Below are 26,172 nucleotides of genomic sequence, written 5' to 3'. Positions count from 1 at the left end.
TAATAAGAGAGCTTGGTTGTATGAGTAAATCTCCTGATTCAAAAGCCTTTTGCATGGCATTTTAGTTGATATAGTATTAACCTCACACTGGAGGAATGCAATAATATACTTCAGCAATATTTATTCTGTGGCAGAGTCACAGAAAGTATATGTTGGGGCCAGGTGGTGCATACCTGGTTAAGCGCTCACATTACAATACACAAGTACCCAGGTTCAAGTCCCTGGTCTCTACCTGCAGGGGGGGAGCTTCATGAATAGCGAAGCAGGGTTACAGGTATCTCTCTGTCTCTTCCCTATCCTCCCTTTCTCTCTTGACTTCTGGCTGTCTCTACTCAATAAATAAACAAAGATAATAAAAAAAATTTAAAAAGAAAGTATATGTCACACAAGACATATAGGTCACATATATCTCATTTAATTTTCATATGAAATTTTCTTTACAAAGAAAATATGGAGAAATATTGACACTAAGCTCGATAAAAGGTTATTTAACATAACAAAAACATTACATTTAAAATAAGATTACCACTTAATTATAGCAGAGAAAAAGATATTCTCTCACCACTGACTAATGACAGACTGAATCAATGAAGGTTTTTTTTTTTACTATACAGACATTCTTTTGCAATTATATATTAAATATATATTAAATATACAACTTTCTTTTGCAATTATATATTTAAAATGTGCTATAAAGCTAGATCAAGCTCCTAAACTCAAGAAAATAATTCAAATTTAAATGTTTCATCTTCTATGGGTGATCATTTCAACAAAAAGAAAATTCTTCAACCAAAAAAAAAAAAAAGTTCCCCACTGGCAAAAGGTCAGCATCCACTCTGCTTTCACACCAGAAATATATGGATAAGAAAATCTAGATGCATCAACAAATTCTTCAAAAGAAAGAACTGTTAAACAAAACTGTTTTCTATTCAAAAATAAGAATTATATTTCAGCAACCCTAATCTTCAGCAATGAAACTGTTCACAGAAACTTTAGAAAAACATCTGACCAGTTTTATGAAAGAGGAAAACAAAGAGATACAACTAAACAATTCATTTTTGTTTAAAAGTGTGGCTATGAAAGTGAAACAAGAAATTAAGAGTATTTTATATTTTACTGACAGACTGAAAGTTTCTCTTCCTGGGGTCAGAAGGTGGCACACCTGGTTAAGCGCTCACACTGCAGTGCTCAAGGACCCAGGTTCAAGTCCCTGGTCCCCACCTGAAGAGGAAAAACTTCACAAGTGGTGAAGCAGGGCTGGAAGGTATCTTTCTGTCTTTCTACTTCTCTATCTCCCCCTCTCCTGTAAATTTCTGTCTCTATCCAATGATGAATAAGTAAATATAAAATATTTTTTTTAAAAAAGGAAAGTTTCTCTTCCTGCTAAATAGATTTAAAAAAAAAAACATTTCTGACAGAAATGTAGTAAGAACGCAGATAGTGGGCTTTATAAATGGCTGTATATCCATAGGATAGATACAGAAGTATGTTGACATTCAAGATGTACCCTGACCATTAAGGGGAGAAAAATAAGTTTGAATATATACATAAACAGAGTAAAGTATTATGTTAGCCAAAATTATGCACAAAATATGAAAAACTTATTATTCCCAAGTAGCTGTACTATAGTTGAACCCATTTCTAAAAAATTTTTGTGGTTTCTACAATGAATATATGCAAAAATTCTAGTGTAAGTTTTTGATAAATGAAATAACCCTGGGAAAGAGCTGGGATATGAATTTTTTCACAAGCAAAAATAACTGTTTGCTTTTTTTTGTGTGTGTGCCTCCAGGGTTATTGCTGGAGCTCGGTGCCTGCACTACAAATCCTCTGCTCCTGGAGGCCATCTTTGTTCCACTGTTGTTGTCGCTGCTGCTGCTGCTGCTGCTGCTGTTATTGAATAGGACAGAGAGGAGGAGGAGACAGAGAGGAAAGACAGATAGCTGCAGACCTGCTTCACCACTTGTGAAGCAACCCCCTAAAGGTGGGGAGCTGGGAGGCTCAAACTAGGATTCTTGCACTGGAACTTGCACTTTGCACTATCTGCATTTAACTATAAATATGTAAGCAGTATATATCAACCTGCTCATTTTAGGGTAGATTTTTGAAAGGGTCCTGCAATGAATGCAGCCTAGAATGTTCCTAGCTATGATTACGGAATGCAAGCTCAGACTGAGGGATACAAAGGTTACACGGGCTTCTGTGCTGAATATAAGCCCCAGATCAGATCTATGGGGTTTACAGTTAACAATATTTATATACTTTTCCCATATTGGGAGCTACTCTCTTCCCTGATCCAGCTTTCTAGTCCTATTTTCAACTCTGACACCATCTCCCCAGACAATACCTTTAGCCCACCTGCATGTTAGCTATTGGGCGCAGGAAAAAATTAGAGAAGTCATGGGTCCATTGTAATATACCTAAAATAGACTTCCTAGTTTCTTCCAACATGATGACCTCAAGTCTCACCTGCTATATTCTTGCCTTTAGGTTCCTGATTCTCTAACAATTTGTTCTGCTTTATATCTTACTATGTGTGCCTGGTATGTCACTGCTTTATATCTTAATGCTTTTCAGCCACCAAGTTGAGATGCTACCATGACGCCAACCTTAAGCAAATGACCTCACCAATGTGTCCTGGAACCCTACCTCTCCAGAGCCCTACCCCACTAGGGAAAGATAGAGACAGGCTGGGAGTATGGATCGATCTGCCAATGCCCATGTCCAGCAGAGAAGCAATTAGAGAAGACAGACCTTCCACCTTCTGCACCCCATATTGATCCTGGGTCCGTGCTCCCAGAGGGTTAAAGAATAGGGAAGCTTCCAATGAAGGGGATGGTATATGGAACTCTGGTGATGGGAATTGTGTGGAATTGTACCCCTCTTATCCTATGTTCTTGTTGATCATTATTAAATCAATAAAAAAAAATACTGAGAAAAAATGTACACATATTAAAAAAGCATTTTTAAGTAATCTCTGCTTTGATCCCATGTTTGCTATGAGAATATAAAGAAAGTAAAGGGAAGGGAGATAACATAATAAAGAGTCTCACGTATCTAAGGCTCCAAAGTCTCAGGTTTGATACCATTCACAATGATAAGCCAGAGCTGAGCAAGGCTCTGGTGAGAAAAATAAAATAATTAAGTTAACCAGCAAAGAAAAAACAAAAAAGAAAGAAAGTAAAAAATGTTTTCAGCCCATCAAATGCTGCCATCACAAGTAAATGTATCCTGGGGCCAGATGGTGGCACAGCTAGTTGAGTAAACATGTTAAAATGATCAAGTACCCAGGTTCAAGCCCCAAAGTCCCCACCTGCAGGGGGAAATCTTTGTGAGTAGTAAAGCAATGTTGCAGGTATCCTTCTGTCTCTCTCCCTCTCTGTCACCCCCTTCCCTCTCGATTTCGGACTGTCTCTACCCAATAAATAAATAATTAATTTTTTAAAAAAAAGAAGGGAGAAAAAGAATTTCAAAAATGTATCCCAAGTCCACCTACTTCTTATTTTCTCAACCTTCATCACCTTACTCCTGGACACCAACCATCTCCACTTTAGAATACAATGAGAGCAGGGGTAGATAGCATAATGGTTATGCAAACAGACTGTCATGCCTGAGACTCCAAAGTCCCAGGTTCAATCCCCCACACCACCATAAACCAGAGCTTATCAGTGCTCTGGTAAAAAAAAAAAAGATATATATATATATATATTATATATATATATATTATAATGAGAATCCATTAAGACAATTTTCTCTGTATTATCCATTCTCTACAGGGTAACTTGAGCAATCTTTTTAAAGAATAAATTGTATCTTATTATATCCCCATTTGAAAAACCTTTCAATCACTCTCAACTCACAAGAGTCCAGTGACTCACTACCAGACCCTGAGATCAGATTCCTGCCAACTTCTCATCCATCATTTCCTGTGCTGACCCTCACACTGTCCTTCAAATTACAGCTTCTTTGCCTTGACTTGACTGACTGATTGAGCAGCACAGTTCTTTGTTATAGGGGACTGTTCATACTATGCAGAGTATTAGCAGTATCCCTGGTCTTCACCTGCTTGGTGCCAGCAGCACCAGCACTGAGACCTGTCATGTCAACCGGATTATGTCTCTATCATTGCTTGTTTTAGAAGCCAACCTCAATCTTGCTCCCTGGCCTTCTCCCCTTTCATTCCCTCTACTTGCAATGCTTACCCTGAATACTTGAGCTGAATGGCTGGGTTCCTCATCATCACTGTCTCGGTTTAGCTGTGTTGGTCTATTCAGAAAGGCCTTCTCTAGCCACCCAATATAAAGCTGCACCCACTTTCATCAAATCTATATCCCAGTTCTTAAGATAACAGGGTACAAACTCAGTGCCCAAAATGCAGCTGCTGAGAGAGCACATAAATACCTTCATTTTTGAATGAAGTGTTTAGGTGGTAAAATCATATTAAATGTATGCTGTCACAGCAGCATTTTTGAATATTCTCCTATACTTTGTCTGCATCTTTTAAAAATACTCATTTTAATATACTATCATTCTTTCCTTACTAAATACTGGTACAATTAGTCAGTTATAAGCAGTGAGTCTTAAGAAAACAGCCCAACCCTAGAGCTTCCTTCTGAAGGGTGGGAGTTATCTGAACTGTTTAGAAAAGCAGTGAAAACAGTTAACACCCAGCCTAGGGCCAAAAGTAGCCATGGCAAAAGGGAATTTTGGTTTTTCTGTCATGTACACCAAAGATACACCATTATTTCTAGGCACAAATCCCTTAATTCATCTTGCCTTAGGTGGTTACCAACAAGGTCAACAGTTTTTATTTAAAAATAAACACAGATGAGGGGGAAAAACATGACTTGGATCACGACAAAAGCAAGAGCCTATGATAAATGAAATATGAACATTGAACCTTAATACTCATTCAGCTTTTAGTGTTCTCATCTGAAGAGGTAAAAATCCATTTGGGTCAAATACGATGAATAGTTAAATTATGTAGAATAGTAGAGGCTCTATTCAGGACTCCAACTATGTTCCATTCAACACCAAAAAAAGAGACTGACTCATTTATATCACATGGGACCCTGAAGTTACTTCTGGAGTTGTTTTTGATATTGGCATTTTGAATATACATTTCTCCAGAACGTTAATAAAATTGGTCTTTTTTAAATTTTTAGTGCCATTACTCTGCATTACTAAGATCTATTCCTATATGTTTAATCAAAAGCACTGATTTTTTTTAAAGTAAAATTCACCAAAACTCTAATATGAGAATTTTTAAAAGTGTGGACGGAAGAGAAAGCAAGCACATACCAGTTGTGCACCATAAGTTTCTGCACAGCTAGAAGCGCGTTGTAGCGAACCTGCTGGTCTTCGTGGTGCATGTGGTTCATCACCAGCTGCTTCCCACCAAGCTGTTCAATAACCCTGCAGAACAGAAGTCACCCTGTGAGGTGGCTGCAATCACACTCAGACCCAGGCACTTTGTGAGCAGAAAGTCCAGATACCAAAGTGCCATGGGATTTTTAAAAGTCATAATATAGGCAAGTGTACCAACACATTCCTTTTTCATCATTCATTTCCAATTAAGTAAAATCTTACCTTAGTACTTTCAGTTTTTTAAAAGAGTTCATTTATTTGTTTGTTTGTTTGTTTATAAGATAGGAGGAAAGAGAACCACAGCATCACTCAGGCACGTGTGCTGCTAGAGATTGAACTGAGAACCTCACTCTTGAGAGTTCAGTGCTTTTATCCACTGCACCACTTCCCAGAACATCTCACAGACTCTTGCTGTATCCAAGATTATAATTTTCTAAGTAGTTGAATACTAACTTCTTTTACCAGCACTTCTGATTTGCTTAAAGTCAATATAAAGAAATACCACCTAATGTCCACAATAATAGCAGAACAGTATCAAGTCTCCAAGTCACCAGGAAACAGGATTTAAAAGCACCCAGTGAGAGCCATGTTAATTTCCTGAGAAAGATTACTGATTTTTAAAATAGCTGCCCTTTCTTGTAAAGATGGAATATGCCAGATGGCTTCCTGGGCAGTGAAACCGAGGAGAAATTTTTTATTGTCAAGAGCAACAAGAGGATTGACAACTAACACGGTTTTCCATCACTGCATCTCCTAATACCCAAAAAAACCTAGTTTTGACAGCAGTAAAAGCAAAGTGAAAAAGGCTATTTGGCTTTATGAGGGGAAAGATGTCCTTTGCAAAGGAGTGGCTGTGGAGGCTCTTAACTCGAGCATGGTAGTATGGATTTTCCATTATATACTATCTAGTGGGTGTCATAATTACAAGTGACACCTTAATATAATAAGGCATGTGGTGGGTGGTCCGGGAGGTGGCACAGTGGATAAAGCATCGGACTCTCAAGCACGAGGTCCTGAGTTCAATCCCCAGCGCACATGTGCCTGAGTGATGTCTGGTTCTTTCTCTCTCTCTTCTTATCTTTCTCATAAATAAATAAATAAATAAATAAATAAATAAATAAATAAAATCTTCTTAAAAATAAAAATTAAAAAATAATAAGGCATATGGTGGTTTAAGAAAACCTCACAACATGAGTATATGAGGCTTTCACCTCTACAACCTTCTTAATTTTTATCTCTAAATCACTCCTTTATAGAATTATTACATTAAGGGAGTCGGGCAGTAGCGCAGCGGGTTGAGTGCACATGGCGCAAAGTGCAAGGACCAGCATAAGGATCCCGGTTCAAGCCCCTGGCTCCCCACCTGCAGCAACAACAACAACAATAATAATAACCACAACAACAGTAAAACAACAAGGGCAACCAAAGGGGAAAAAATGGTCTCTAGGAGCAGTGGATTCGTGGTGCAGGCACCAAGCCCCAGCAATAACCCTGGAGGCAAAAAAAATTACATTAAGAGATAAAAATATGATAAACTTTTATTTATTATTATTTTTAACCAGTGCACTGCTAAACTCTGGTTTGTGGTGGTACTGGGGTTTGAACTTGGAACCTTTGATGCCTCAGGTATGAAGGTCTTTCTGCATAACCACTATGCTAGCGCCCAAAAGTATGATATAATAATAACTAAACATTGTGTTCTTGATTTGTCAGGTACTATATTTTAATACAGCACCTTATCTCATATGTGAAGCTCTGCTCTTTACCTGCTAAAGTCTATCACATAATTCAACTTATTTCATCCTGTGAGATTTGAAGAACAAAACTCCTTCCCTTATGGAGTTGCTCTGTAGACTAAATGGCATAAAACCATTGACCTGGAGCTAGTGAGACAGCATAATGGTTATGCAAGATAATTTTCATGCTTAAGGCACCAAATGTCCCAAGTTCAATCCCCATACCACCATAATCAGTGCTCTGGTCAAAACAGCAACAATCACCAACCAACCATGACCTGACAGTATTGACCCATATGGGTCCATTCAATCCAGTCTCCTCACAGGTGCCAAAGGGATCTTTGCAAAATACTGAATATCATTTCCTTTCTTAACAAACCCTTCACAGTCTGATTTGAAGACCCTGTTAAGCTCCATGGATAAGGGTCACTAAGGTCATACTCTCTGTACTAGTCCTCTTCGGGTACTCCAGACACAAGGTCTCGGCAATGGTGTTCTCTTTCAGTGCTTTCTCATTTTATGTAGGTATTGTCCAATCATCCTTCATACCTAGAGTCAGTTGTGACTACCTCATTAAGTTTTTTCCCTACCCACATCATTTAAACCCTCTAATATATCCCCCCTTTTCATAGCATTATACACTTCCTCCCTCATATGTGAGTTACAATTTTATATCTGAATTATTGTTTGAAAAGTATTACATTTGTCTTCTCCATAAGAAGTACCTTTAGTACTTATTATATTTACATTTCTGGTCTTGGGCCCAAAACAAAGAGGATTCACATCTATTAATTACATTATATTAACACACTCTCTTAAAAGTTGTGAGATGGCCATATGAGAAGACAGAGGGTAGAAATTTAAAAGAAAAGTACACAAATCAGCAGTAATATTCAAGAAAAGGCAGTTCCAAGATGCAATGAGTCTAATTTTCAAAGACTTAGAATTATCTATTGTCACACTAGGAGATAGTGGTCTGCTGTCACTACTGAATTTATTCAGTACCAGTCACACATTGTTGTGACCTGATCTTTTTCTTTTTTTAACTGTGAAATTGGCATGTGTATAGGTGCATGGCAGGATAATAAAACAAAACTCTTGTCTCAGTTTCAACTGATAGGCCAAATCAACAGGTCATCTTAAAGTACATCTGTACAAGAAGATCATTTAAGGAATTCACAAAGAACCACATTTCCTGGGGCCTTTAGAAAAATCCGATTTCAAACACAAAAAGAACCCAAGAAAGGGAAGGATGATTTGTGAGGGTACCAAAAAGACCTCTATGCCATGCTGTAGGCTCCTTCCCTACAAAGTAAAAGAGGTGACATTTCCTAACTCATGTCAAGGGTATAAAAGCAAACACTACACTGTATTCTCTGGTACCTGAGTGGTGAAAGCTTGAGACATCACAACAACCTATAACTGCAAAGTACAGCAGGTCATGTTAGGATCAGAATATATTCCCTCAGTCTGGAGGTGAGAGAGACAGACACAGGGTTTTGAGGGTCACCGTAGGCCGATGAAGCATAGCTCATCCCAGCATACAGGAACTGCAGTAGGATGGCCCAGAAAAAGTGTCTCCAATCAACCAAAAATAATGTTACTGAGAGGAATTATTAGCTTCAGACAGTCATTAGGATGAGATCACATATGAATAATAACAGTAGGTAAGAAATGCCCTACTTCTCTCCCATCCCTTCCTCCTTCCTCATTTACCAGCCTCAGGAAGCAAAGCCCAAAAGGGAAAGGAAGTCACCAGCTGCCAAGGGCATCAGAAATAGGAAAGAAAAGAGAAAATGGAAAAGTCTTGTATTAGAAGCAGTCATGAAGAGGATGACTAAATGTCCTGGGACAAGGGCTGGGGAGACAGTATCATGGTTATACAAACAGACTTTCATGGCTGAGGCTCTGAAGTTCCAGATTCAATCCCCACTACCACCACAAGCCAGAGCTGAGAAGCGCTCTGATAAAATAATAAATAAATAAATAAATAAATAAATAAATAAATAAATAAATAAATGTCCAAGACATTACCGCCATTGTCCACCTGCAGGGGCCAAGCCTCACAAGCAGTAAAGCAGGTCTTTAGGTTTCTCCGTTTCTCCTTTTCTGTTTCCCTCTCCCTTCTCAATTTTTATCTATCCTCTAAAATAATAAAAATAATGAGAGAAAAAAAGTTTCAGATGTTATTATTATTTTATCCTGACTTCCCTGGGAAGAAGATCTCAACAATGTATCCCAGAACCTTACCTCTCCAGAGCCCTAAGCCACTAGGGAAAGATAGACGGGCTAGGGGTATGGATGAACCTGACAATGCCCATGTCCAGCAGAGAAGCAATAACAGAGATCAGATCTCCCACCTTCTGTACCTCATTGTTTTGTCTGTACTCCCAGAGGGGGAGAAATGATAGGGGAAGATGACCAGAGGGCTCTCAACTCCAGTTCCATCAGGACCCGGAGAGAGAAGAGGTAAAAAATGAATGACATTCAGAAGTAGCAATAGGTTAGGTGTGATTTAGAAAGGAAGAGAGGACAGGACCACAGAAAAAAAATGAGCTAATGTATACAAATATAGATAGTTACAGAAATTATAGTAAAGCCACAGCTATGACCTTGAGAGAACTATTACAATTTTCCAACGGAGGCACAGAACTCTGGTGGTAGGAACAATGCAGAATGATGCCTGTTATCTCATAATTTTGTAAATCAATATTAAGTCACTAATAAAATTTTAAAGAGAGAGAGAATATCATTATTGAATTGATTCTAAAGAAATTGGAGAACTTCAACAGAAAGTCATTCTTATTTCACCATGAACTGCTTCTCCCACCAACCAACCTGCCTGGAATTATTGTACATGAGTTACATTGAGGAGGCTGGCAGGACGAGCTTCCTCCCAGTGTTGTTGAGGTTGTAACCCCTGACCCCTTTGCTCCTTCCATTCCCTTCTCAGACAGGACTTCTATGATGGGTGAGTTTGGAAGCAGGAACTCCAATATGTGCAAGTCTACTCTCTCCTTTCTCTTCCACATCAGTCTAGTACTACCTGCAACTTAGTGGCTTGATCTGGCTGTGGGATTAAGCACCTGAAGGCATCCTATCTAATTCTTTTACTACTATTCCTATTCTTCTTCCTCCTCTTCCTCCCCCATCCTCCTCTTCCTCACATACACTTACTTCAATATTGGCCATATCAGTAGAATTATTTTCTGGTCTCTGTCTGTTACTTCCCCTAGTCATGTACTTCAGAATACAATCACACAGGAGGGGAAGTGATTTACTGGGTCCCTTCTGAATACCTCCAATGTGCGGAAACAGTTGATTCTCACTATTCATGGCAATTACAGTTTACGTAAAGTCACTAGAAATGATGATGGAGCACACTGAAACTCCTTAGGGGAAATACATGGATAGATAGATTCCTGCAAGCCTCTGCTCACATTCTTTCAACTGATGAATATATGGCCTGGCTTCACATGTTTCTGTTTAAATATATCTCATTTAGTGTAGACTCATTAGCACTGAACCCACAGACAGCAGCACTATTAGTGGCTTAAAAGATGGCTCACTGGTTAGGGTGCATGCATTGTGATTGAATGCCTTGGCACCAGAGGAAGTTCCAGTGCTGTGGTATCTCTACCCCTGAGTGGAAAAGGCAGCAAGGGGGCATGTATCAAACAGTGTATGTGTGAAATATTAGCTCCACAAAAAGAAGTAAATAAAGTGATCACCTACCATTTTTATTATAATAATAACAGCATTTGTTATACATGCTGAGTACTCTAAATGCTTCATATTTCCATGTACTCCTGACAGAAAAATGTACTGTGGGAGTCGGGCGGGTTAAGCGCAGGTGGCGCAAAGCATAAGGACGGCATAAGGATCCCAGTTCGAGCCCCTGGCTCCCCACCTGCAGAGGAGTCACTTCACAAGTGGTGAAGCAGGTCTGCAGGTGTCTATTTTTCTCTCTCCCTCTCTGTATCCCCTCCTCTCTCCATTTCTCTCTGTCCTATCCAACAATGACGATATCAATAACTACAATAATAAAGACATCAAGGGGCAACAAAAAGGAATAAATATTAAAAAAAAAAAAGTAAAATGTACTGCTTAGTTCTCTGTAAAGTAATGAAGGATTTCAAATATTTCCTCTATACTTACCCCTACACTATCTTCTACCAGCCAAAAATTTTTTTAGAAAGCTTAGGTTATTACATTTATCACTTAAACATTCATTGTCAAGCTATACAGATGACTGCCTTCTACCTTAGAGATTCCAAAAGGTCTCACAAAAAGCATGGACAACATTCATTCCAGTGAAGTCACAGCTATAAGATAAACAAATATTTTCTGTCCCCTAAATTTAAGATGCAACTAATTACTTTTAGATTATACAGATGTCTAAAAGCCTAGATGCTTGAAAACATGAGAATGGAATCTTTCCAGTTGGCAGACTAAGATATCATTTAAAAGCCAGAATATTTAAATGATTTAATTTAGAACCAAAATTGAGTGTTTTGTTTATTAGCTGTTGTATAGAAAGAAAAATCCTGATAACCACATTTCAAAACACATTGAGTTAATGCCATGTTAAGCCTTAAAGACTTGGAATAGTATAATACATGATTAGCAATCTCAACACTAAAAGAATATTTAGAGAATATACCAGCTGGTGAAACAGAAATGTAATTTTAGAATAAGCTTTAAATATTCTAAATAACACAACACTTTTTGTTTGTTTTAAAGGTCATTTTTTCTTTTAGTATAGTTGAAGATTAAAAAGGATAATATAGTTACATTAAAATATGTTGATAAAATTCTATTTACCTTCTAGTCATAACTAATAAATTATATCATACAATTATGTATTTGCACAACACATTAAAAATGGTTAAGTTATGTATGATTCCATTTACATGACTGTAAATGCTTTCACTGTCCTAGGTGGCACCATACCTGGTTGATCATACACACTGCAATGCATAAGGGCCTGGATTCAAGCCCCTGGTCCCAACCTGCAGGGGGAAGCCTCATGAGTGGTGAAGCAGTGCTGTAAATGTCTTTCTCTCTCTCCCACTCTATCCCCCCTTCCCCTCTCAATTTTCTCTGTCCTATTAAATAAATGTAAAATAAAAAGATTTATTTTAAAGAATTAAAAAAGAAAGTAAATGCTTTCAAGTTTCTGTAGCAACACACTCTGTAGAGTCTATAAGTTCAATAAGCACAGAAATAACATAACTTTGTTCTCCTTATAATTACAGAAAAGATCTTTAACATTTTTTTAAAGAGAAAGATAATTTAGGAGAATATTTAATAGATTTCTAAAATGGGGAGTTCTTTCTAGGATGAGGATAGTGAAGAAACCACAAAGGCCTGGAATATAACCTCCACGATGCAATACTCAAATGGTACCAACACACAGTAAATGCTCAATGAAACCTCAACAGCAAATTAACAGGTAATTTTCACTACATAGTAACAGATTATGGTAAAAATGTTATATACTAATTAACAATGTAAATAAATAGCAAACTTCAAAATGTGTACCTTAAATATAGCAGTTACCAGTCCCAGTAAATCTGTAAGTAATCAAGACATAAACTAAAAGCACCAGTTACTATTTTCCCCCTCTGTAGGTGAACAAGAAATGAGAGCACTTGGTGCTGCTGAGAACATGGGGGAAATGCTTTTCTCTCACCAAATGATCCCACTTAAAAGTGGAATTTAAGAAATAAGGACACACAGGGAAAACAGGATAAAATGCAGAAGGGCAGGGAGTCGGGTGGTAGCGCAGCGGGTTAAGCGCACATGGCGCAAAGCACAAGGACCAGCGTAAGGATCCCGGTTCGAGCCCCCGGCTCCCCACCTGCAAGGGAGTCGCTTCACAGGCAATGAAACAGGTCTGCAGGTGTCTATCTTTCTCTCCCCTCTCTGTCTTCCCCTCCTCTCTCCATTGCTCTCTGTCCTATCCAACAACAACATCAGTAACAGTGACAACAATAGCTACAACAATAAAACAAGTGCAACAAAAGGGGAAATAAATAAATACATAAAAAACAAATAAACAAAAATGCAGAAGGGCTGTGTTATATTGCACCAAAGCAAAGGACTCTGGGGCAGGAAGAAAATGAAAGAGGCATAGAAGATGTTAGGGTTCTGACGGTGCTTGATGGTGGGAAAGGTTGGAGATGAGTGTCTTTTGCAGATACCTGTCAGAGAGAGAGGAGAAACTGCATTCATGTGTCAACTGTACTATAAGCCATTAATCCTTCAATAAAATGATTTAAAGAATGAGAAAGGAAGAAAATGCTGTTGTCATACACAACTGGAGAATGTCCCAGAAATCATCTTTAATCCAGCAGATGGGAGACATGTAGCACTTTAGCTGATTTGTTTCAGGTAGCAACTATGGATGGGTTCATACCTAATAAATGAGCTTAAACGGGGCTTTGCTAATTACACACTATAAAGAAACAGTTCCCCGTGCCATCATCAAATATTACCATTACCACTATATATGAATGTATTATCATGTTTAATGATGTCACTAATATTTCAGATTTAGGCTAATTGTTGTAATTTTGCTATCAGACTTTAGGCAACAGCCCCTGACTTCCATTAGCCTCAGACACCTTGTGACACCTGAGCCCCGCCACTGCACTGCCTGTGAGCAACCAAACACCCAGCAGCCATTTTCATCAAAGAAAAAGGTAGAACTTTCAGCAATGTCAGAAGATGAGAAACCCAAGAAAAGTCGAGCACCAAGGATCTATTCACAGACACAAATCCTAAGAGGCAGGTTTGTCTGTTTCCATCCCTGTATGCAAGATACCTTCTCCTTGTAAAAGACTTGCTTGTCTCTCTCCTGGTTTTTATTTTATTTTATTTTCTCCTTTATTGTGGGATTAATGTTTTACATTCAACAGTAAATACAATAGTTTTTACGTGCATAACATTTCTCAGTTTTCCACATAACAATACAACCCCCACTAGGTCCTCTATCATCCTTTTCCAACACCTGGTTTCTATAATGTAAATGATCTTTTATTTATATTTCTCAGGGAGCTGAGGAGGCAGCATTATGGTTACTTAAGAGTCTTGGGGGGTCGGGCAGTGGCGCAGTGGGTTAAGCGCATGTGGCACAAAGCGCAGGGACCGGCGTAAGAATCCCAGTTCGAGCCCCCGGCTCCCCACCTGCAGAGGAGTCGCTTCACAGGCGGTGAAGCAGGTCTGCAGGTGTCTATCTTTCTCTCCCCTTCTGTGTCTTCCCCTCCTCTCTCCATTTCTCTCTGTCCTATCCAACAACAAATTGCGTCAACAAGGGCAATAATAATAGCCACAACAAAGCTACAACAAGGGCAACAAAAGGGGGGAAAAATGGCCTCCAGGAGCGGTGGATTCATGATGCAGGCACCGAGCCCAGCAATAACCCTGGAGGGGAAAAAAAAAAAAAAAAGAGTCTTTCAAGGCAGGGTCTGAAGCCCCCCAGGTTCAATCCCTGGCACCACCATAAACCAGAACTGAGCAGTGTTCTAGTGTGTCTGTCTGCTGTTTCTCTCCCCCTATCCCCCTCTGGTGTCTGTCTGCTGTTTCTCTCCTCTCTCTCTGTGTGTGTGTGTGTGTGTGTGTGTGTGTGTGTGTGTGTGTACATGCGTGTGTGTGTGTACCTTTCCCTCTGTGTCTATTCTTTATTATAAAATAAAATATTAAAATATATATATATTTCTCAAGCTAAACTAAAATTATGTTTGCTACTTTAAATCATGCTGCAAGAAAAATATAGACTCTCTTAATACTTTACTTTTCATATGAAATGAGGCATGAATCTGATTTTGTTTTCTTTCTCTTTTTAATCTTTTTATTTACTGGGTAGAGACAGTGAGAAATTGAGAGGAGAGAGGGATATAGAGAAGGAGAGAGACACATGCAGCCCTGCTCCACCGTTTGTGAAGCTTTCCCCCTGCAGCTGGGGAGCATGGGCTCGAACCTAGGTCCTTGTGCACTATAATGTGTGCACTCAACCAGGTGCACCATTGCCTGGCCTCAAATCTGATTTTTTATTTTTACTATTACAGAGTTTCTTATGCCTCCTTTAGCTCTTTGGATTTATTACTATTATTGTTGTTGTTGTTGTTGTTGTTGTTGTTACTATTATTATCAGACCACCACTCATCTCTGGCTTATGGTGGTACTATGGACTGAACCTGAGACACTGGAATCTCAGGAAGCAAAATATTTTTGCATGGCCACTATGTGTCTCACGAGATGATGCCTAAGCTCTTTTGTACTAAAACTTACGTACCTGTCTCTCTGTCATCAGACTTCTGAAGTACTTCTCAACTAAAGCTCAATGCAAGACCAGGTCACCTAGTGCTGGATCAGAACAAAATGCTCTGTTTAGTTTAGTTTGGTTTGGTTTGGCTTTCCTTTCCTCCAAATAAGTATCAATATCTTGAGAAGTTTGAAATATGCTAGTTATCTAATATTTCTTACCTCATTTGATCCCAAAAAGAGCTGCAACTCTGGGGCAGATCCATGCCTCCAAATTTAGAAGTTACCATGTTACATTTTGCACAACTGTTCATCACATGGAGTTCAAGAATTGTGCATGGTCCTTATTTCAACCCAGAAGAAATACCAATGGAAAAAATCCACTTCATTCCAAATGGGACTAAATGGCAACCACTTTCTCCTATCTGAATCCAAAAGTGGGCTTTGCTTTTCTAAATTCAAGTCTAACTCAACAGATTCCTTTCTTTCCACAGCACTGGCAAATTCTACTACAAATCAAATTGTCATAATTTTGGAATCAGGATTGCCAAAATCTACCAGTACAAAGCAGCCTGAGTTATTATAAATCAAACAGAAAAAAAACAAGGCAAAGATCAAACACACACACACACACACAGACATTCCAGACACTCCACAGACACCTGGGGGGGGGGGGGGGGAAAGGCAATTCCTCTGCTTTACAAGATGCTCCTCTACGCAGCCATTGATATGATTTATGATGCTTAAATATTCATAACTATAAGGACAAAGAAGTCATTAAGTATTTGAGAATGTAGACAACTAAAACTATGGCTCTGCTAGCTTTTTTTCACATTTTAAGAAGTTCTGCTTTTATATGACACTACTTTATGATAAATAATATACATATTGTTTCTCCCTTACAGATAGCTTTGATGAATATAAAATGTCAGTATTACTAATAACAGAGGTAGATAAAACTTATTGAGGTGGACCAGGGACACTGCATAGTGGTTATGCAAAAAGACTTTCTTACTCTCTGAGATGCTGAGGTCCCCAAACACCATAAGCTAGAGCTGAGAGGTGCTCTGGTTATGGTGATGTTGGGTATTATACAGCAAATCCTAACAAAGAGATTTTTCAAAGTTAACCCAAATACCAAATAATGTGATTATAATAATAACTATCTCTTGTCTTCTTGAACCCTACGACAACAGGAATCTCACATTTCCACTATAGAGCCTATATTTCCCCCAGTCCTGGAACCTCTAGGGTGGGACGCACTTTCCTGTATGCTTCTCTCAATTCATACCAAATGATATTGCATCTGCCGATCCCAACCTAATCAATGCAACAAGTACCACCTTAGCCTGCTTCACTTCAGACTGTGTCCAGAGACTTCAGGTGTGGAATGACAACCCTTCAGCTTCATTACTCAGGTGAGACCTTTCCTTTCATAGTATTCTCTAATTCCATTCCAGGTGGTTCACAAAAGTCCCAAAACCTAGATATACACTAGGTTCTGTGAGATAGAGCATATGTTCACACATATCCATAAACTAGGGCAAAATATACCTGAAAGCAGAAGTACACAAGAGTCTGCAGTGAGTACCCCCAACACTTCATCTGCACTATTCCAGCCTTTAGGTCCATGATTGGTCAACAATATGTTTGGCTTTGTATGTTAACTCTCTTTTCAGCCACCAGTTTCCAGATGCCAGCATGATGCCAACCAGACTTCCCTGGACAGACAACCTCATCAATGTGTCCTAGAGCTCTGCTTCTCCAGAGCCCCACCCCACTAGGGAAAGAGAGAGGCAGGCTGGGAGTATGGATCGATCTGTCAACGCCCATGTTCAGCAGGGAAGCAATTACAGAAGCCAGACCTTCCACCTTCTGCATCCCAATGACCTTGGGTCCATAATCCCAGAGGGATAAAGAATAGGAAAGCTACCAGGGGAGGGGATGGGATACAGAGATCTGGTGGTGGGAATTGTGTGGAGTTGTACCCCTCTTATCCTGTGGTTTTGTCAATGTCTCCTTTTTTAAATAAATAAAAATAATAATAATAATAATTAATAAATAAAATAAAGGGGGACAGGCGGTGGCACACTGGGTTAAACACAGAGTACCAAGCACAAGGACCTATGCAAGGACCCCAGTTCGAGCCCCTGGTTCCCCACCTACAGACAGGGGGGGTCTCTTCACAAGCAGTGAAGCAGGTCTTCAGATGTCTTTCTCTTTCCCTCTCTATCTTCCCTTACCCTCTCAATTTCACTCCGTCCTGTCCCCCTTAAAAAAAAAAAAATGGCCAAAGGAACAGTGGATTCGTAGTGCTGGCACTGAGCCCTAGCAATAACCCTGGAGGAAAACTGATAATAATAGTAATAACAATAATAAAGTAGGGCACGGGGTAGCATAATGGTTATGCAAAGAGACTCTTATGCCCTAGGCTCCAAAGTCTTTCTATCCCCTGCACCACCAAAAAAGCCAGAGCTGGGCAGTGCTCTGGTTAAAAAACTAATAGGGAGTTGGGCAGTAGCGCAGTGGGTTAAGTGTAGGTACCGCAAAGCGCAAGGACCAGCATAAGGATTCTGGTTCAAGCCCCTGGCTCCCCACCTGCAGGAGAGTTGTTTCACAGGCGGTGAAGCAGGTCTGCAGGTATCTTTCTCTCCCCCTCTCTGTCTTCCCCTCTTCTCTCCATTTCTCTCTGTCCTATCCAACAACAATGACATCAATAACAACAACAATAATAACTACAACAATAAAACAACAAGGGCAACAAAAGGGAATAAATATTCAAAAAATAATAAAGTAAAAACTTGGGAGTCGGGCTGTAGCGCAGCGGGTTAAGTGCAGGTGGCGCAAAGCACAAGGACCAGCATAAGGATCCCAGTTCGAACCCCGGCTCCCCACCTGCTGGGGAGTCGCTTCACAAGCGGTGAAGCAGGTCTTCAGGTGTCTATCTTTCTCTCCTCCTCTCTGTCTTCCCCTCCTCTCTCCATTTCTCTCTGTCCTATCCAACAACGACAACAACAATAATAACTACAACAATTAAAAAAAAAACAAGGGCAATAAAAGGGGAATAAATAAATTAAATAAATATTTTTAAAAAAATTTTTAATTTAAAAAATAAAGTAAAAACTTAGTATACTTACTCTGCATCTACTAGCACTGTATTAAACACTGTGCATAGCTTAACCCCTCTAGTTCTCACACGATCTCTATTTTCTTGATTAAGAAACCAATTAACAGAGTGCTAACAATTCAAACCAAAGCCTTTTTGTCCTAATGTGTTTCCCATCTATATAATACTGGCACAGAGATTTATTCTTTGCAGAAGAAAAAAGCCTATCTTTTTATTGCTAATGAAAGGCAACATTACTAGCTTTGTACAGTCATACCAGTCTCCTTCCACAGTTTCTCTCTTCAATATCATAAAAAATAATTCCAGCATTATGTACCTACTGTAACTTCCATTTATAGTGAATATATTTCCTTTTATGCATTTGAGACTACTGTGCTCAATTAAAATGTCTTAGTCCTCTCTACAAATAACATGCAAAGAATAGCCAGTGACTACAAGATAGCTATTGAATTAAATCATATAGGGGTTGGGTGGTGGCACACCTGGTTGGGTGCACATGTTACAGTGTGCAAGGACCTGGGTTCGAGCCCCTGGTCCTCACAAGTGGTGAACAGGGCTGCAGGTTTCTCTCTGTCTCTCTCCCTCTCTCCTATCCACTGCATTTCTGGCTTTATCTAATAAATAAAGATACTAATTTTTTTAAAGAATTAAATCATATAAACAAAGAAGCAACAAATCCCTGAACATGAAATTTCTAATGTGATCTGTGCTAGCTACTAAAACAATGTTATACGAGGGTATCTTTTTTTTTTTTTTACCTCCAGGGTTATCACTGGGGCTCGGTGCCTGCACTATGAATCCACTGCTCCTGGAGGCCATTTTTTCCCTTTTGTTGCCCTTGCTGTTTATCGTTACTGTTGTTGTTATTATTGTTGTCATTGTTGTTGGATAGGACAGAAAGAAATCTAGAGAGGAGGGAAACACAGAGAGGGGGGAGAGAAAGATAGGCACCTGCAGACCTGCTTCACCGCTTGTGAGGTGACCCCCCCTTACCCCCGCAGGTGGGGAGCCAGGGGCTTGTACCAGGATCCTTGCACTGGTCCTTGCTTTTCTCACCACATGCACTTAATCCGCTGTGCTACTGCCCGGCCCCCAAGAGCACATATTTTTATTCTACCCATTTTTAATCAGGTTTAACAGAATTCCCATTATTGTGGTAATCTTAATGTTGCTCAATCCATTAACTTTTCTGCTAATCTATTTTAATTTGGCAAGTATACTAGTTGTGATCCTATGCTGTGTTTTAGAAAACTGGAAGAGAAGTACCGGTTTTTCTCTCACCGTTTGCCTCGTGGGTAATGCCTCACATATTCTCCGACATCGTGAGCAGCAACAGCTAAGACTTGTGGGTCATCTGACACCTCCAGAAGTTTCGTCAAAATTCTGAAATGAATTTAAAACAATAAGCGACTGGCTCTGATTCTTCTATAGAGGACAGATATGCATATTATCTTCTTGAAAAAAGAGGTCTATACATGCTTTCTACATATCTTGCTATATATATATATTACCATGAATGAGCAGTCTTCAAACCTCTATACATGTGTAACAGGATACCTTCAGATTCAAATGTCATGCAGGGTTCTCATAATATCAGGGACAGAAAGGGAAATCACAAAGTAAGACTCTGGATGTGGTGTACTGCACCAGAGGAAAGGACTACTGAGGAAGAGGGCAGAGGAGGGGGTGGGGGCTTTTGGAGCCTTGGTGCATGAAGGTGAAAAAAGACCTAGGGTCTTACTCTTACTGTAAACCATCAACCCCCCCCCCAACACACACACACACAATAAAATGACAACTAAAAAACAAGTCAAGGATTTCCTTTTCTGTAAGAGACAACTAGAAATTCAGTAAATGTTAGTTTAATATAAAATACCAGTAGATTCATGCCGATCATATTTTGAAAATAAAACATATGTAAATTGTTAGTATCAGGAACAAATTACTTTCAGCTGTGATCAAGATTAAGCCAAGCACTGAGCACACACAATTCCCCTGTCTCCTGCTCTTAACTTTCACAAAGAAACTTTAAGATGAACTTCACAAATACAACGAAATCCATTAATAGCAAGTAGATTTTCTGAAAGAGTGAAGTTCCAAATTCACAATCCTGAGCCCTTGTCCTTAGTACCTTGGCCAGAGCAACATACACACAAGTAAAACTTTTGTTAGAGACTGGAGTGTACTTCTGAGAATAGGAGCCAACCACCTCCCCCCCCAGCAGAAAAGGTTTTCTTCTTCTTCTAGCATTTGCCTTTCTTCCGTAGCCAGTCAACAGCATCAGGTTAAGCCTGATGTAAAGTTTCGAGACCTCCTTTGAATCTGGAGAGGTGGCAGTCGTTGACTATGTGGGTCATAGTCTGTCTGTAGCTGCAGGGGCAGTTCGGGTCGTCTCTGGCTCCCCAGCGATGGAACATAGCGGCGCACCGGCCATGGCCTGTTCCATAGCGATTGAGGAGGGCCCAATCATAACGTGCTAGGTCAAAGCCGGGTTGACGCTTGCAGGGGTCTGTGATGAGGTGTTTGTTCTTTACCTCAGCTGACTGCCAACTCTGTTTCCAAGAGACTGGAACAGAGAAGTTCAGTGTAGGCGTAGGGGACCAGATTGGGTGACGAGACGTCAAGCGTTGGACAGGGTGGGCGAAGATATCCGCGTATATTGGCAGGTCCGGTCGAGCGTAGACGTGGGAAATGAACTTAGATGATGCTGCATCCCGACGAATATCTGGCGGGGCGATGTTGCTAAGAACTGGCAGCCATGGAACCGGGGTGGAACGGATGGTTCCAGAAATGATCCTCATGGAGGAATATAATTTGGAATCGACCAAGTGGACATGGGGGCTATGGGACCATACTGGGGCACAGTATTCTGCAGTGGAATAGCATAATGCCAGAGATGATGATCGTAGTGTGGAAGCGCTCGCGTCCCATGAGGAGCTGGCCAGTCTTGCAATGATGTTATTCCTCGCGCCCACCTTTGCTGCAGTTTTTATGAGATGTTCGTGAAATGACAGAGTGCGATCGAGAGTAATGCCAAGGTAGACTGGCTGGGCTTCATGCCGGATTCTCGTATCGCCAAGCTGCACATTAATCTCACGCGAGGACGAGGCATGGTGTAGATGGAAAACAGATGATACTGTTTTTGCAGTGCTAGGGATTAGTCGCCATTTTTTACAGTAATCAGATATCAGAGACATGTCTTTCGTGAGTGTTTCCTCGAGGATGTCGAACTTGGATGCCTGAGTTGCACAGCAGATGTCATCGGCGTAGATGAACTTCCTTGAAGAAGTTTCTGGGAGGTCATTGATGTAAATATTAAATAGCGGGGGAGTCGGGCTGTAGCGCAGTGGGTTAAGTGCAGGTAGCGCAAAGCACAAGGACCGACATAAGGATCCCGGTTCGAACCCCGGCTCCCCACCTGCAGGGGAGTTGCTTCACAGGCGGTGAAGCAGGTCTGCAGGTATCTATCTTTCTCTCCTCCTCTCTGTCTTCCCCTCCTCTCTCCATTTCTCTCTGTCCTATCCAACAACGACGACAACAACAATAATAACTACAACAATAAAATATATATATATATTAAATAGCGTAGGAGCCAGAACAGAGCCCTGGGGGAGGTCACTTGAGACAGGTCTCCATCTGCTAGACTTGTCACCCAGATGCACCCGGAATCTTCTGTTTTGGAAAAGAAACGTATAGTGTTGGCCACCCATGGAGGCAGGCATCTTGAGATCTTGACTAGGAGACCACAGTGCCAGACCGTGTCATAGGCTGCTGTGAGATCAACAAAGACAGCACCCGTCTTTAAATTCTTCTGGAATCCATTTTCAATGTAAGTTGAGAGGGCCAGGGCTTGTTCGCAGGTAGATCTTCCTGGGCAGAAACCAGCTTGGGCGGGTGATAGGAATTTCTCTGTAAGAGGAGAAATACGTGACAGAAGCAGCCTCTCAAGGAATTTGTAACACACAGAGAGGAGAGAGATTGGTCTACAGCTGGCGGCCAGTGTTGGGTCTTTCTTTGGTTTCAAAACCGCTATAATCTTCGCACGACGGCAAACTTTGGGCATAGACTCAGATTCCAAGATGTGGGACAGGAATGAAGCGAGCCACTTCTTTGCCGCGGGACCCAGGTTAAGAATGAGTTCTGGGGTGATGTTATCATAGCCAGCAGCTGTTCCCGGTTTAACCCTCTTCAAAGCGTCTTCCAGTTCAGACAGTGTAAAGGGAGAGAGTTTTGGAGATGGACAAGATAAACGGAAGTGGGATGACCACTCATGGGAAATTTCTCTTTTCCAGACTGGGTCGATCTTAGCACGTCCAACTTGAGTTAGGTGACTGGCCACTGAGTTTGGAGATACGGGAGGATGGGAGACGGGAGGGGGTTGGCTACCAGCACCCAGACTATGAAGAAGCTTCCAGGCCTTCCTACTTGAGTGGGTGAAGTTCAGACTTTCCGTGAGTTGTTGCCAGCGGGCTTGGCGTGCTGCATCCAGGGAGGCAATGAGATGGTCAGCCACATCTGGGTCGCCCGACTCATCATACTGCTTTAGTAGTTGCTCGCATTCAGCATCAAGACAAGGCATACAGTTAGCACGTCTCCCACGAGGAATGGCTTGGGAAGCTGCTTTGAAGATGGCTTGGCGGAAGCGCCTGTAGGGATCTTCAGAGGGGATAGAGTTAATTGGAATTGCAGGAATAGATTTGTTGGTAAGATCACTGAACAGACGCCAGTTTGCTTTCCGAAAGTTCCATCTTAGTTTCTCCGAGCACAGAATCAGTGGGAGCTGGAGACCAATGTGGATGATAGCTGGGCGGTGATGACTGTGCGGGAAGATATTGAGAACTTGTCTCGTAGCGGGAAAGGCTTGGCCGTTGACTGTGCTAATCCAGCACAGGTCGGTTCTCTATTAGAAAGGTTCTCTATTAGAAGCCTAAAGCTACACCCCACAGACTCCTGCCTCCAGGAGGGCCCACAAGGGAGAGGGTTCATTTCACCCAAGAATGCATGTGTCCTGGGGAGTGAAGAAAGTGAGGCTACACTGCTCAGAACCAAATCTTTTGGGAAGGGACTCCTTCCTCATGAGTGGAAATAGCTCTCAAACACAAAAATGAAAACTTCTTTCAACTCAATCTACAAGTTAAGCATAACTGTAAGCAGAGCAAGTGGTTTTCGCTAGGCCAGGTAGGAAACTAGCATATTTTTTAATTGCTTTTCAATATGCCAGCAGTGACCATTCACTTGATACAGTTGCATAAAAACCTTCCAGAGTATTACAGTGTATGAGTGAAGCCAGGGAGGCGGCTTAGTTATATAGCATGTACTTGCATACGATAGGCGCTGGGTTTAATGCCTGACAACACACAAAAGAACATAGAATAAACAAAAAATATATTTTTTAACTAAAACAGGTGGAGCCAGATGGTGTCACTTAATGTGGAATCTAGAAAACTGATACGCATGAATGGGGGGATGGGAGAAGATGAAGCAAGCATAGTGTTTGTAAGACTTATGAGAACTGTAGTGATCGTTTTTGGGGGGTGAGCTGGTGGAGATACAGAACTCTGGTGGTGGGTGTGGTGTTGAACTATATACTGTAATCTTACAATATTGTAACCTAATACTAACCACAAATACAAACAATTAAAAAAACATATGGAACTATCATTTGGTTGCTCTCATGACAAAATTAAGTTCTGAAAAAGAATTTTAGGTTTTAAAATGTAACCTTAATTTAGTGAATTGGGCCCAAAACAGTACTGAATTTTAATTTTCAGCTCAAATGTTACTTCTGACTTAGAAACTTCCAGTGATAATATTCTCCCCTTTGCATTCTCTATCCTTTCTTCCTTATTCATTTCTCATAGAACTAATCACCAACAGCCACTATATATTTACTTTAATGAAAATAGTCATTTTGTCCAATTTGCCATTGTACATGCAACACCCAGAATAAATAGTACTGACCACACTAAAAATAGTCAGTAGTTGTTGGCAATAGCAAGGAAAGCAAAAGCAAAAAATAGATCAATGAGACTATGTCAAGCTGAAAAGCTTCTGCTCAACGAACCATCATCAAAATAGAAAGAAAAGGGTTAATAGCCAAAATTTATCAGTATAAAGAATTCAAAGATTCAGCAGCAACAATAACAACAACAAATTTTAAAAAGGGGAAGGACTAAAAAGGATATTCAGAAGACAAACAAGCATATGAAAAGATACTTAAAGTCACCAATTACCAGAGAAATGCAAATCAAGACAATGATACAGCATCTCACACCTATAAAGCGCCATACTTCAAACAAAGAGAAACTTCAAATTCTGGTAAAGATGAGGAGAAAAGGGGATATTTTTACACCGTTGGAAGAAATGTAAACTGATTCCATCCCTGTAGAAAACAGTCTGGAGATTCCTCAGAACATTAAAAATGGCCATGACCCAGCAATCCTCCTAGGGATTTATCTAAAGAACACAAAAACACCTATCCAAAGACACCTGTGCCTGCCTAGGTTCGTGGTAGCACTATTTGTAATTTCTCAAAGTAGGAAAAAACCCAAATCTCCAACAACAGTCAAAGGTACGTGAGGGTGGGCTGGGAATCCAGTGCCTTATGGCAGAGAAGAATGATGGCTGGGTAGAGGGGAAGGTGCAGTGACACCCGGCTCAGGGTGATATGGAACCGTACCCCGGAGATAACATACACGTGAATCAATATTTCTCAAGAAAGTGGTAGTAAAGAAAATAGTTGTTGACAAAAAAAAAAATGAATGAATATTTAAGTGCATAATGGTGACGGCACTTGAGAAAACCATTTTTGACAGCTCCTAATGGAATTTAAAACACACAGCACATTCAATCTAGCAATTTTATCGCTAAAATTATAACCCACCAAAAAATTTTCATACTTCCCCAAAGATGTCTGTACACTATCTTAAGAATAACTAAAAGAAAAGGCAAGAGGGTGGAGACTACATTGAAAAGTCTGGACTTTTCCCTTCCATACTGAAAATAACTGATTTCTCCTTGATGATAACAATGACTTTATATACAAGCAGTTTCAGATTTCCTGTTTTATCTAACCCCTACAACTTATTTTACAGAGAGAAAAACTGAAGCTCAGTGAGAAAATCATCGCCAAAAACATTCATTTTAAGAGACTCTAAGCCACAGTAATCGAAAAAGACTGTGTTGGAGAGGAACAAGTTTAGTATGATGACACACGTAATTAACTTTATATGATGCAAGTACAGCTGTGTCTATAAACATCTTTTTCACTTTAACTCTGTGTGCTTCATGAGTGTCTGAATGATTTGGCTAGGCTAACTGATAAAACTTAGATACAAAGATGTAGAAACATACACATAATTTTATTTTTTAATTGCTTAATTTGTCAAACATGCTCAAGATTTCATTAACTCTTAGAACAATTTAAAAGTAAGCCCATGAACAACTATATATCACCAAACTAGAGAACCTGGAAGAAATGGAGAAGTTTCTAGAAATATATAAACTTCCAAATTCAACCAAGAAGAACTAGAAAACATGAGCAAGCAATCACAGTCAAAGAAATTCAAAGTCATCAAGAACCTTTCTAACAATAAATAAAAGTCCAGGGTCCAGAAAGTTTTACAAATGAATTCTACAAAACCTTCAAGGAAGAGTTAACGTCTACACTTTTTA

General features: G+C 40.1%; 1 protein-coding gene across 8 annotated transcripts in view; it reads right to left on the bottom strand.

Annotated features, from left to right (window-relative positions):
* The window catches only part of ATP6V1H (ATPase H+ transporting V1 subunit H), a 95,865-nt gene that overhangs the window by 11,254 nt on the left and 58,439 nt on the right, over nt 1–26,172 (bottom strand). For 5 of the 8 annotated variants that reach the window (XM_060198391.1, XM_060198409.1, XM_060198370.1 and 2 more), the window contains 2 exons: nt 19,780–19,881; nt 5,352–5,415 (listed from right to left, as the gene is read on the bottom strand). In XM_060198391.1, the coding sequence (XP_060054374.1) occupies nt 5,352–5,415; nt 19,780–19,881 (166 nt within the window). Of the gene's footprint in view, nt 1–5,301; nt 5,416–19,779; nt 19,882–26,172 lie in introns of all 8 variants that reach the window. The other 3 variants (XM_060198380.1, XM_060198399.1, XM_060198415.1) reach the window with 2 other exon arrangements.

This window comes from Erinaceus europaeus, chromosome 1, assembly GCF_950295315.1.
Source record: "Erinaceus europaeus chromosome 1, mEriEur2.1, whole genome shotgun sequence".
In the NCBI taxonomy this organism is placed as follows: Eukaryota; Metazoa; Chordata; class Mammalia; order Eulipotyphla; family Erinaceidae; genus Erinaceus; species Erinaceus europaeus.
The sequence above is the reverse complement of the archived record's forward strand: the minus strand, read 5'-3'. Positions and strand labels throughout refer to the sequence as shown.